Genomic DNA, 13,593 nt, shown 5'->3' with positions numbered 1-13,593 from the left:
TTTTACTGTGTCATGCGCTGAACTTAATGAATTATTGTGGCCCTTAGGTGTCGTCCAAAAAAAAATGACCACTTCACTCCAATTTAGCATAAGCCTGTCATAAGGTTAGTGTTTATCGTACCTACCATTGTTCTCTGACTAATTTCATTTAATTACCATTCCACACTACAAAAAGTATGTACTATGATTCATGCTGATATCGTATCATGTTAGTATCGGTATTGGCCAATGAATCCAATATCAGTATCATAACGGATATAAAAAGTAGTATTGGGACAGCTTTGAATATAATAATAATTTAATGCAGTAAACAATGCAGTCCATTGTTGTTTACACTTTGGACGTTCTTCCATAGCCCTGCTAAGATAGCCCACTATTTACAACAACACAGGCCAACTGAGAGATTAGCATCCCAAACCAAACCTTGGTGGAGAAGTTGCTACAGGTGCCTCATTCGAGACATGTCAAGACAGAAAACTTAGCCATTCTCATCCACAACCTGTTAAAATGCTCAGATTAGCGCCTTGACCTAGTGCCTTGTAGTCAAAAGTCAATAGTGGTGTCTCTAATTTGTGGTGGGTCCTGAAACATTAAGAGCATTGGTTGTTGTAAACATAGCTATAATTAGTTTTTAAAGGTCCCTACAAATTCAATATCATGTGGCCAGAAAAGGAATTTAAATACTCATTATTCACCGAAACAGGTAATTTTATGATATTTATTTTTTCCATTTAAAACATTGCTGTGTTCCACATAAAATGTAATGGTGATCAAAATCTTGCACAGATTTTGTTTTACAGAATGCGCTGTTTCATTGCCGGTCTTTTTTACGCGCCGAAGCCCTCCTAAAGACCTTTCCCCCGTCAGCCATGTTGTAGTTTTTTGCGCTTCCATTTGGAGTCTACTGACAGATATAAGTTATAACTATACATTACTTTTTATTAGAAATGGCAACAGTGGAGGATTGCATGTGCACGCATGAGCCAGTCTGCCCCACAACAAAAGGATAGAGAACAATAAGGATCTTACAGATTACAATAGGGATATAACAGTAAACAATATTAATGATAACCACCTTAAAGGCCTACTGAAACCCACTACTACCGACCACGCAGTTTGATAGTTTATATATCAATGATGAAATCTTAACATTGCAACACATGCCAATACGGCAACTTATAAAGTGCAATTTTAAATTTCCTGCAAAACTTCCGGTTGAAAACGTCTAGGTATGATGACGTATGCGCGTGACGTCGATGGTTGAAACGGAAGTATTGGGACGCCATTGTATCCAATACAAAAAGCTCAGTTTTCATCGCAAAATTCCACAGTATTCTGGACATCTGTGTTGGTGAATCTTTTGCAATTTGTTTAATGAACAATGGAGACTGCAAAGAAGAAAGCTGTAGATGCGATCGATGTATTAGCGTCTGGCTACAGCAACACAACCAGGAGGACTTTGACTTGGATAGCACACGCGCTATCCGACGCTAGCCGCCGACCGCATCGATGATCGGGTGAAGTCTTTCGTCGCTCCGTCGATCGCTGGAACGCAGGTGAGCTTCGGTGTTGATGAGCAGATGAGGGTTGGCGTAGGTGGAGAGCAAATGTTTTTATCATAGCTCTGTCGAGGTCCATAGCTAAGTTAGATTCAATGGCGTCGTTAGCAACAGCATTGTTAAGCTTCGCCAGGCTGCAAAGCATTAACCGTGTAGTTACAGGTCCATGGTTTAATAGTATTGTTGATTTTCTGTCTATCCTTCCAGTCAGGGGTTTATTTATTTTGTTTCTATCTGCAGTTAAGCCCGATACTATCACGTTAGCTCCGTAGCTAAAGTGCTTCACCGATGTATTTTCGTGGAGATAAAAGTCACTGTGAATGTCCATTTCGCGTTCTCGACTCTCATTTTCAAGAGGATATAGTATCCGAGGTGGTTTAAAATACAAATCCGTGATCCACAATAGAAAAAGGAGAGAGTGTGGAATCCAATGAGCCCTTGTACCTAAGTTACGGTCAGAGCGAAAAAAGATGCGTCCTGCACTGCACTCTGATACTTCACTCTCACGTTCCTCATCCACGAATCTTTCATCCTGGCTCAAATTAATGGGGTAATCGTCGCTTTCTCGGTCCCAATCGCTCTCGCTGCTGGTGTAAACAATGGGGAAATGTGAGGAGACTTTCAACTTGTGACGTCACGCTACTTCCGGCACAGGCAAGGCTTTTTTTTATCAGCGACCAAAAGTTGCGAACTTTATCGTCGTTGTTCTATACTAAATCCTTTCAGCAAAAATATGGCAATATCGCGAAATGATCAAGTATGACACATAGAATGGATCTGCTATCCCCGTTTAAATAAAAAAAAATTCATTTCAGTAGGCCTTTAAAACACCCGGCGGTTAATATCACTGTTTAAATTAAAATTATCCAAAAACTGAGACTGATAACAGCACTTTGATAAACTCACGGACTGACTGTCGCTGGCTCGCATGAAAAGAAGATCCCGGAAATATTAACACCAAACAACAAATTAAACTTTAGCAACTAAACACATATTTACACACTTATCCTTGAGAAGGAACAGGATGAAAAACATCTTATATTTTTTGCCCCCTTCAACATAATAAGTAGTCTTACTTAATGGATAGCCCAGATTCACAAGCATACAAACCAAACAAATACATCCAAATATAATGAAAAAAAAAAAAAAAAAAACAAGTGCAAAACTTCATGAAGTACAAACCGAACAAACAAAAAGTAATATACACCTCACGGGATGATACAAAACCAGACAAAAAATAATTAAAATAATAAATATAAAGCAAAATGTAAACACTTACGGCTGTCCATATGATCTTATTGTTCTGTCTTTATATATTTTTTTCAATTGGTATATATTTCTACAATCTTTTATCTCATTGTAAAGAGAATTCCATAGTTTAGCCCCCACCACTGATATACACATTTGTTTTAAAGTTGTCCTTGAATACTGATGTTTGATGTTTCTTCTATGCTCTTCATTCTCAGAAGTGATGACAGACATTTTTTGTAAATTTGTTGGTAGTGTTTTACTTTTAGCCTTAAACATAACACATAATGTCTGTAACTTTACTAGCTCCTGTAGTTTCAATAAACCAGAATTAATAAATAGTATGTTAGTGTGTTCTAGATAATCTGCTTTATGAATAATCCTTATAGCTCTATTCTGTAGTTGATACAATGCCTTTATGTTACTCTTATATGTGTTCCCCACACTTCCACACAGTAGCTGATATATGCCAATATAAGTGCACAATACAATATACGCATTGCCCTATAATCTAACACATATTTTACCTTATTTAATGTAAAAATACTCTTAGACATCTTTTTCCGTACATGTGGAATATGATTTCCATGTCAGACTGTCATCCAGTATCACTCTTAAAAATCTAAGTTCAGAAACCCTTTCAATATCAATTCCATCTATTAACAGTTTGATCGTTTCCTCCCTTTTCCTCTTACAAAAAATCATAAACTTTGTTTTTTTTTTTACATTTGATGATAATTTATTGACATCAAACCATCTCTTAAGTTTAATAATTTCCCGTTCAATAATGTTTGATAACGCCTTTAAGTCATGTCCGGAACTATAAAAGTTGGTGTAGTCCTCAAATAATACAAATTTCAATAACTTTGATACCTCACATATATCATTAATATATAAAATAAACAATTTTGGTCCCAAAGCCAAACCTTGTGGAATTCCACATTCAATCCTCATTTGTTCAGATGTATTACCCACAAAATCCACAAACTCTTGTCTATCATCTAAATAACTTCTTAGCCAGTCTAAAACTACTCCTCTCACACCAAATGAATGCAACTCCGACAGTAATATAGAATGATCTATAGTGTCAAATGCTTTTTAAAGATTGATTAACACCCCTATAGTGTATTTCTTATTATTATCAGTTGCTGTTGCTATATCCTCCATTATATTCATTACAGCTGAAGCAGTGGATCTATAGGTCCGGAATCCATACTGGCTCTCACTCAACTACATGTTCTTTTCAATAAAACTGTCTAATTTTTCAACAAATATTTTTTCAATTATTTTAGAAAATTGTGACAGCCGTGACACGGGTCTGTAATTAGTAAATCTATGTTTATCTCCCGTTTTTAAAGAGTGTAATTACCTTTGCATTTAAGTGAAAATGTTTGTGAAAAACAAATCGTACAAAAACCGAGGCACCACTCTGCTTGTTAAAAAAACGACCATATGGTAAAGAAGCTATAGTACAGCCGGAAAGTATTCACAGCGCTTCAGTTTTTCAGCATATTGTTATGTTACAGTTTTATTCCATAATGGAATACATTCCTTTTAGTCCTCAAAATTCTACACACAATACCCCATAATGACAATGTGAAAACATTTTTTAAAGACATTTTTGCTAATGGCATATAAAAAAAAGTGCCATGAAGCTCAAAAGTGAGATCAGTTGCATCCTGTTTCAACTGATCATCCTTGAGATGTTCCTATAGCTTAATTGGAGTCTACCTGTGGTAAATTTTGTTGGTTGGACATGATTTGGAAAGGCAAACACCTTTCTATGTATAAGGTGCAACACTTGACAGTGCATGGCAGAGCATAAACCAAGAATGAAGTCGAAGGAATTGTCTGTAGACCTCCGAGACAGGATTGTCTCGAGGCACAAATCTGGGCAAGTGTACAGAAAATAATGAGCGATTGCAGGATAAAGGCCCTAGTCAGGGAGTTGACCAAGAACCCGATGGTCACCCTTGTCAGGACTACAACATTCCTCTGTGGAGGGAGGAAAACCTTCCAGAAGGACAACCATCTCTGCAGCCATCCACCACTCAGGCCTGTATGGTAGAGTGGCCAGGCGGAAGCCATTCCTTCGTAAAGGTTTGCCAAAATGCACCTGAAAGACTCTCAGAACATGAGAAACAAAATTCTCTGGTCTGATGAGACAAAGATTGAACTCTTTGGCGTGAATACCAGGCGTCATGTTTGGAGGAAACCGGGCACAACTCATCACCAGGCCAATACCATCCCCATAGTGAAGCATGGTGGTGGCAGCATCATGCTCTGGGGATGGTTTAGCGGCAGGAATGGGGAGACTAGTCAGGATAGAGGGAAAGATGAATGCAGCAATGTACAGACACATCCTGGATGATAACCTGCTCCAGAGCGCTCTTGAACTAAGACTGGGGCGACCGTTCATCTTTCAGTAGGACAAACAACAACCCTAAGCACCAATCCAGGATTTTAAAGGAATGGGTTTAGGACAATTTTGTAATTGTCTTTGAGTGGCCCAGCTAGAGCCCAGACTTAAATCCCATTGAAATTATCTAAAAATGGCTGTGCACCGAGGCTTCCCATCCAACCTGATGGAACTTGAGATGTGCTGCAAAGAAATTAAATGATAAATGGGTTGTACTTGTATAGCGCTTTTCTACCTTCAAGGTACTCAAAGCGCTTTGACACTACTTCCACATTTACCCATTCACACACACATTCACACACTGATGGAGGGAGCTGCCATGCAAGGCGCTAACCAGCACCCATGGGCAAAGAGGAATGGGCGTAACTGCCCAAATATAGGTGTTCCAAGCTTGTGGCATTGTATTTAAAAATACTTGAGGCTGTAATTGCTGCCAAATGTGACTCAGCAAAGTATTGAGCAAAGGCTGTGAATACATATGTACACATGATTTGATTTTATTTTATTTTTAATACATTTTAAAACACTCTAAAAAAACGTATTCATATTGTCATTACGGGGTATTGTGTGTAGAATATTGAGGACAAAAATAAAAGTATTCCATTTTGAAATAAGGTTGTAACATAACATGTGGAAAAAGGGAAGTTCTGTGAATACTTTCTGAATGCACTGTATGTGTCACTTTCACACGTAGTCCATAAAGTTGATGTTTATGACATTGAGCTGTTTTCAACATAAATCCCCTCCGTCCAATTGAGGTAAATAAACACCCTGGGGCTATTATAACTTTGTATGCTATTTCTGTATGTACAAACCCCGTTTCCATATGAGTTGGGAAATTGTGTTAGATGTAAATATAAACGGAATACAATGACTTGCAAATAATTTTCAACCCATATTCAGTTGAATATGCTACAAAGATAACATATTTGATGTTCAAACTGATAAACTTTTTTTTTTTTTGCAAATAATCATTAACTTTAGAATTTGATGCCAGCAACACGTGACAAAGAAGTTGGGAAAGGTGGCAATAAATACTGATAAAGTTGAGGAATGCTGATCAAACACTTATTTGGAACATCCCACAGGTGAACAGGCAAATTGGGAACAGGTGGGTGCCATGATTGGGTATAAAAACAGCTTCCCAAAAAATGCTCAGTCATTCACAAGAAAGGATGAGGCAAGGGTCACCACTTTGTCAACAAATGCGTGAGCAAATTGTTGAACAGTTTAAGAAAAACCTTTCTCAACCAGCTATTGCAAGGAATTTAGGGATTTCCCCATCTACGGTCCGTAATATCATCAAAGGGTTCAGAGAATCTGGAGAAATCACTGCACGTAAGCAGCTAAGCCCGTGACCTTCGATCCCTTAGGCTGTAACAAGCGACATCAGTGTGTAAAGGATATCACCACATGGGCTCAGGACAACTTCAGAAACCCACTGTCAGTAACTACAGTTGGTCGCTACATATGTAAGTGCAAGTAAAAACTCTCCTATGCAAGGCGAAAACCGTTTATCAACAACACCCAGAAACGCCATCGGCTTCACTGGGCCTGAGCTCATCTAAGATGGACTGATACAATGTGGAAAAGTGTTCTGTGGTCTGACGAGTCCACATTTCAAATTGTTTTTGGAAACTGTGGACGCCGTGTCCTCCGGACCAAAGAGGAAAAGAACAATTCGGATTGTTATAGGCGCAAAGTTGAAAAGCCAGCATCTGTGATGGCATGGGGGTGTATTAGAGCCCAAGACATGGGTAACTTACACATCTGTGAAGGCGCCATTAATGCTGAAAGGTGCATACAGGTTTTGGAGCAACATATGTTGCCATCCAAGCAACGTTACCATGGACGCCCCTGCTTATTTCAGCAAGACAATGCCAAGCCACGTGTTACATCAACGTGGCTTCATAGTAAAAGAGTGCGGGTACTAGACTGGCCTGCCTGTAGTCCAGACCTGTCTCCCATTGAACATGTGTGGCGCATTATGAAGCCTAAAATACCACAACGGAGACCCCCGGACTGTTGAACAACTTAAGCTGTACATCAAGCAAGAATGGGAAAGAATTCCACCTGGGAAGCTTAATAAATGTGTCTCCTCAGTTCCCAAACGTTTACTGAGTGTTGTTAAAAGGAAAGGCCATGTAACACAGTGGTGAACATGCCCTTTCCCAACTACTTTGGCACGTATTGCAGCCATGAAATTCTAAGTTAATTATTATTTGCAAAAAAATAATAAAGTTGATGAGTTTGAACATCAAATATCTTGTCTTTGTAGTGCACTCAATTGAATATGGTTTGAAAAGGATTTGAAAATCATTGTATCCCGTTTAAATTTACATCTAACACAATTTCCCAACTCATATGGAAACGGGGTTTGTAATAAAACAAGCATTCTGTCCCTCATCTTTTGCACTCTTGCATCCTGTTCCCCATGTGTTGATCAAGCCTCTCCTAACCTGCTCTTCTGAGTGTGTGGTCTGTCTCCATGTTTGTCTGTTCCTGTGTCCACACCTTCCCCGCCCGTCCAACCAGGAGGACAAATGTCTGGATTTTGCCGTGTCCTGCACCGTCTGATTAGCAACGTTTTATTAGCGCAGGAAAAGTGCAGCTGGGTAAGCCAGGGAGGGAAAGCAAGCGAGTGTTGTTAGCGCCGCATCTGCATGCATAGCTTTTTTCTTTATACATGCTGGATGGGATCCAGAGAGTGATTGTCAGCTATTTTCATGCAGGATTTCATTTGTATGGATGATTTCTTCCTCGAGGGCACCTCTGCTGTAATCCAATTAAAGCATTACAGCTTTTAAAACACTATATAGTCAAATTGCTTTGCTTGCGCCTTAAATTTTCTTTGAACTGTTTCATGTTTACATTCTTAACGTAGCTTTTTTTCCTCTGCAGTGCAAACACGGAGCTAAAGGTCTGCTGGACTCCACCTCTCAAGCCTCATGTCCTCAGGGAAACAGCCCGGGAGTGAACTCTGACCCCTTAGCTGGCCCCTCCACAAACTGCGGGTCCCACAAACCGAGGAATACCTCCGACGTACGGCACAACAAGACAAAAACCAAGAAAACGACTAATAAAAAGGCGACTTTGCCTACACCCAACCCCGTCGTCCATGTCCAAGCGTCCTTTCTAGATGGGGACGCCGCCGCCAAATCGAGGCAGCATATAGGTGCCAGGACACAAATAACACACAAGTAACAATCTCATTTTTCTACGTTTGGTTCATTGATCGTGCTGGATTATGTGTGAAATCAATCAAAATCATGTTTTTGCAACAGAAGAGATGCCGTTTGTACAGTGATACATGCTCAAGTAAAGGTACAATTTTTACTTACTTCCTATTGTAGCATTGCTATGCTTCCAAGTTCCTGCTGAGATAAATGCACTAAAACTTGGGTCGAGATGCCTAATGTAATATTGCACGACCCTGTTAAAATGGTGAGCACCGAAAAGCACCTCGTTTTGTACCATTTGGTTGTGCACCCGAGCTAAATCAGTATAGTTGCCTGCGCTTAAGATGTGATACATGTTATATATGTTTACATTTTTTTTTTTCCTCGCGATGAAGTGTCTCCCGTCCAGTTTTCCTGTCCTTTCTCCCATTTGGCTCTAAGCTGTCCCACACACACACCATGCAGGTGGTGCAGTGTACAATATGCAAGTCAAAAAGTGATCATGCACCTGGAATGCATGCATGAAATAGTATGATTTAGCCAGTTGGAACTCTTCAAAATAAAGGACAATGACATTAATTGTGACGCTGAGCCTTTTCTACTCCTGCAGTGCAGCATTCGGTCGCCAGATGGTGATAGGTGTTAGAGATGAGGCGTTAAAAGTGAGCATCAGCTGTCAAAGCAGGCACTGCAATTTGCCAACTATGTTTAGCAGCATTTCATTGGGCAAACCTGCACAGCCTAATCATACATAATCCAGCCTTTGCAAAGACTAATGTTTATTAATTTTCCTTTTTTTGTTTTGTAGAACAGCATGATATTATCAAACTTGACAGGCTTCCAGATGAGGCGTTAATGTGAGCATCAGCTGTCGAAGCAGGCCATGCAATTTGCCAACTTCATTTCATTGGGAATACCTGCACAACCTAATTATACATAATCCTACTTTTGCAAGACAGTGTATAATTGGAAAAAAACAATGGCATTGCAGAACAGTGTTATGTTATAATACTGTGCTCTTTCTAATAATTTATTTAGCTACCATAAATAGTGTCAGTGCCACAATTGCACGGCCTGTGTCAAAAAGCTATCCTCTTATATGTTCCTCCTACATTATACTTGCGTGTATTGTACCGTAACCACCAGCTGAGGTGCTTGTTAATATGTTAAAGTATTGATTGTAAGGAATTCACTGGTACTCACACAAGACTATTTCTTTTTATAAGTGACCTCGTGTAGGAGGACGGGTGCAACTAGAAGATGGAGCTTGTGGATGTAAAATGTAAGTTCTGCCATAGATTTGATGAATTGATCGTAATATTAATAATAAAAAGCAGTGTACTTGTCCTAAACTGGCATTTTGAAAATGGTTTTACACTGGGGGATGTAGGAAGGAGCAAATAATAGTCGATGAGGCATTCAGATAGCTGTGTGCGTGCGTGCGTGCGTGCGTGTGTGTGTGTGTGTGTGTGTGTGTGTGTGTGTGTGTGTGTGTGTGTGTGTTAGCGTGTGGGGGTGGTGATGATTCAAGTCAGATTTCTCACAGGAGCAGACACTTCACTGGAAGCAGAGCCACATTACAGTTGGACAGTGCGGGGAAAAAAACACTTTTTTTCTTCTTTTAAGTGGCAAACCAAAGATTGACAGCGCAGGGGTTTTTGGGGTTAATTTGTTCATCTTTTTGATTATATTGTCACTATGTCCAGAGTTGCCAGCCTGTCAAAACTGCGGCAGGAGAGAATGAAGGAGATCAACACGCGGGTGAGTGGCCATCATCGCGCATAACTTACTACTTTACAATATATTTTAAGTCATTTTCATGCCAACCACTGTGTTTATTTCCTCTCCTGCTTGGGGTGTGTTACTTCCCCTTCTTGTCAGTGAACTCTGTGGTTTCCTGATTGTGACACAAGTGCATGCCTGCAAGGGCCCCACACAGGCCTATCATACCCATCTAGGCATACTGCAGGAGTATGGGTCTGTGGGTGTAGGTGTGTGTTTGCTTGCAGTCAGTGTGCCCGCTTGCTGCATAGTTGTTGCCATAGAAATGGCCGTGTGTGTGTGAGTGTGTGTGTGTGTGTGTGATATCACTGCTGTGTGTGAACATTTCAAGGGCCTCCAAAAGGTAGATGAAAATGAGCGTTAAAATGTGTCCAATGCAGATGAGGCGAAAGCTGAATCTTAAAACTGTTATTTCACGGAATAGGCAAACATCTCCATCCTGCACCCGCTCACCTTAAGATGAGGATGTTATGCTAATGGCGGCTAATGTGGCTTTTAGCTGTTTGTTATACCGCCCACACAGTACAATTACAAATATGGCCGTAAAATTATGCATTTTACAGGAATTAATGGGGATGAGCTGGAAATGTGCAACATTTCATTTTTAGCTTATGTTTTGAAGAAATACTTGTTAAAAAATGCAAATGTCAACAATAAGCCCACACATTAATCAATATAATGTTTTATTCTTGTAAAATGGTTATATTAATATAAATAGTGATACATGTTATTCATATCTTCTTAGAACTAAACAAAATGCTGTGTACAGGGACTAGAGGCATAGCACCAAATTATGGGCCCCCATACGCAAGATCCCCATCCAACCTTGAACCCAATGTCACCGCTCCATACACACACACACACACATCAACGTTTTATATACGTGCTGTAAGTATATAGGTATTGTAGTATTGTAAGATTTACCGTATTCTGGTCATTTTAAGCATACTGCAGCTTATTAATTTCACAGAGCTCATCACAACGTTCGCTATTTCACAAAAAATATTTTGCAAAAACAGACTTCATGAGAGCCAACAATGACTACCGGTACTTTGGGACAAATTATAATCCAGAATCTTATATTTTTGAGCCTGAATTGGTTTTAGAAGCTGAGTGATAAGCCGATCCAGCGAGTAGCACTATTGCTAAGTGCTAAACAAGAAATACAAACTACCAATATAATGACCCAGTGTCTGTCCCTGGGACAAATTATAATCCAGAATCTTATATTTTTGAGCCTGAATAGGTTTTAGAAGCTGAGTGAAAAGCCGATCCAGCGAGTAGCACTATTGCTAAGTGCTCAACAAGAAATACAAACTACCAATATAATGACCCAATGTCTGCTCTCACTGGGATGCCAACTGATGGATTGTTTGTATATTCCCGTTTAGATGAAGAATTAATCATAATCCTTACGCAGACAAAAAAAAAATGGTGGACGCAAAGAGTGTCTTTTCGTGTCTTTTTCGTCATCTATGGGTCTAAGTTGAATGTCAAAGTTGACCAATTTCTCAGTTTATGACCTTGTCCTTCTACTATATAGGTGAGAGGCAGGATTTAGAATCTATAATTAACTTTCACCAACTCAGAGGCAATGCAGCTCAATATGTCAATAGCTGGATTAATTAGTTAGCACTATATGATCACGGCGCTGCTAAAAGTAGTTCCTTGCCGTTGGCATCTATAATCAATATCGCTAATACTTGGTTAAATTTCAGGTCGTGTAAATGGAGTATTGTTGGCATTTTTTGGATGTTTTTTAGAGGGCTCCTTGGATGCAATAGATTACCGTACTCCCGTTAGCTATATTGTGAGTCACAATAGATTACTCCCATTAGCTATATTGTGAGTCACAATAGATTACTCCCATTAGCTATATTGTGAGTCAACTTGTACTTGCCGTATATAACAAATTAAAATGCATAACAAAATGGAAAACACATGTCTTCTTGTCTTACATAAGGATTCTGAATGGTTGGCAAAATTCCCCAAACAATGCCGTTCCCCTTGACATAATGTATAGAACAGGGAGAACATCAAAAAGGGAATTGAGGTCTTTTTGGACTCTGAATGTTCAAAGACATGGAGAGGCTTCTGGGCAGTTGTAGACCGAGTACTTGTTGTTAAAATGAGAGGAAAACCCTTTGATATTATTCTCGTACTAGTTTATGCACCAACAGCAGACCTAGAAGAGGCAGAGATTGAGAAATTATATAAGGATCTGTAGAGGGCGAAGAGCAAGACATCACAATTAGAATGTGAGATTTCAATGCAAAAGTTGGGAAAGAATGCATTCAAAATATTGTTGGCCATTTTAGAATTGGAGAGATCAATGAACGCGGTGAAAAACTGGTAGAGTGGTGTCAAGACAACAAGTTCATCACCACCAACACCTGGTGGCAGAATTTACGGACTGTAGACTGTGGTCGTGATCACTCAAAAGCATCCAGAAAATTTGAATGAACTCCAAAACAGAAATTCAATTTTTTTTTAACACAACAAAGATTTTTAAAATAGTTTCTCGGTATCAGTGTCAAACTAATTTGAAATGTTACATGGTCTCCCAAATGCAGAAGACAGATGGAGAAAGATGCAAGAATATTTAATGTAAACCATTGTGAAACCTATTCCAGCCACTGAATGCAAATCACATTAAAAATGGAAGACTCTAGAAATTCTTGATTTAAAGGGAGCCAGAAATGGTACTGCAATTACGGCCAAAATTCCGTAGTCCCTCCCCCCTGCCCCCCCTCTACCTGACCGAGGTTGTCAGATACGCAGCCGATCCAGCTCGATCGACTGGGCTACTCCAAGGAACTTCAAACTTCCACTGCCTCTTACTAGGGGTTGAGGTGCTGGGACCATAATAGCTGAATAGACAAGCGTTTTGTCAATAACAAATCTCTAACCAACAGAATTTACACAGAAATTAGGCTATTTTCAGGAAGAAGTACATCATGCCTGCATACAATATCACAACAAATGGCAATCATATGGTTATTGTCAGTACTATCAGAAAACAAAGACTAAAACAAACTACAACCAACGCTAGCAATTGTTATACCGGTGAAAATAAGTAGAGCATGCTTAGCAGCCTAATGTATGCCCAAAACTAAAGAGGAGACATTTTACCAAGGTATGCCTAGAGGCTACTGTTTCAAACGTTTCAGATTGCCATATAACTTGGTACATGTAGTCCACAATATGCAAACATGAATGAGGAATTATTTTATCATGTGTTTTGGCTGTCTCCATACATTTTACATTGCCATGATAGCCGTGCTAAAGTTGGGACCCATTTCCTCAGCGTATCAGCATATTGAGAACGAAATAGGCACTGACACTACCCATATATCCACACAGGTTTTGTTTGTTGAAAATATATTTTGCCCTGTCAGTTCAATTA

The 13,593-nt window shown here is 39.5% G+C and overlaps 2 protein-coding genes across 5 annotated transcripts in view; both read left to right on the top strand.

The window, feature by feature from the left end:
* Positions 1–8,984, top strand: part of LOC133577407 (palmitoyltransferase ZDHHC18-B-like) — a 28,686-nt gene extending 19,702 nt beyond the window's left edge. Inside the window, exon 9 of the mRNA XM_061931213.1 lies at positions 8,128–8,984. Within this exon, the coding sequence (XP_061787197.1) occupies positions 8,128–8,430 (303 nt within the window). The 3' untranslated portion in view covers positions 8,431–8,984. The remainder of the gene's footprint in view (positions 1–8,127) is intronic.
* A 141-nt stretch (positions 8,985–9,125) lies between these two features.
* Positions 9,126–13,593, top strand: part of arhgef2a (Rho guanine nucleotide exchange factor (GEF) 2a) — a 54,199-nt gene continuing 49,731 nt past the window's right edge. The window contains exons 1-2 of one of the 4 annotated variants that reach the window (XM_061931207.1): positions 9,126–9,687; positions 10,112–10,166. In XM_061931207.1, the coding sequence (XP_061787191.1) occupies positions 10,146–10,166 (21 nt within the window). In that variant the 5' untranslated portion in view covers positions 9,126–9,687; positions 10,112–10,145. Of the gene's footprint in view, positions 9,688–9,874; positions 10,167–13,593 lie in introns of those variants that run through there. The other 3 variants (XM_061931206.2, XM_061931209.2, XM_061931208.2) reach the window with 3 other exon arrangements.

The sequence above is a fragment of the Nerophis lumbriciformis genome, linkage group LG37 (genome assembly GCF_033978685.3).
Source record: "Nerophis lumbriciformis linkage group LG37, RoL_Nlum_v2.1, whole genome shotgun sequence".
NCBI lineage: Eukaryota > Metazoa > Chordata > Actinopteri > Syngnathiformes > Syngnathidae > Nerophis > Nerophis lumbriciformis.
The sequence above is the reverse complement of the archived record's forward strand: the minus strand, read 5'-3'. Positions and strand labels throughout refer to the sequence as shown.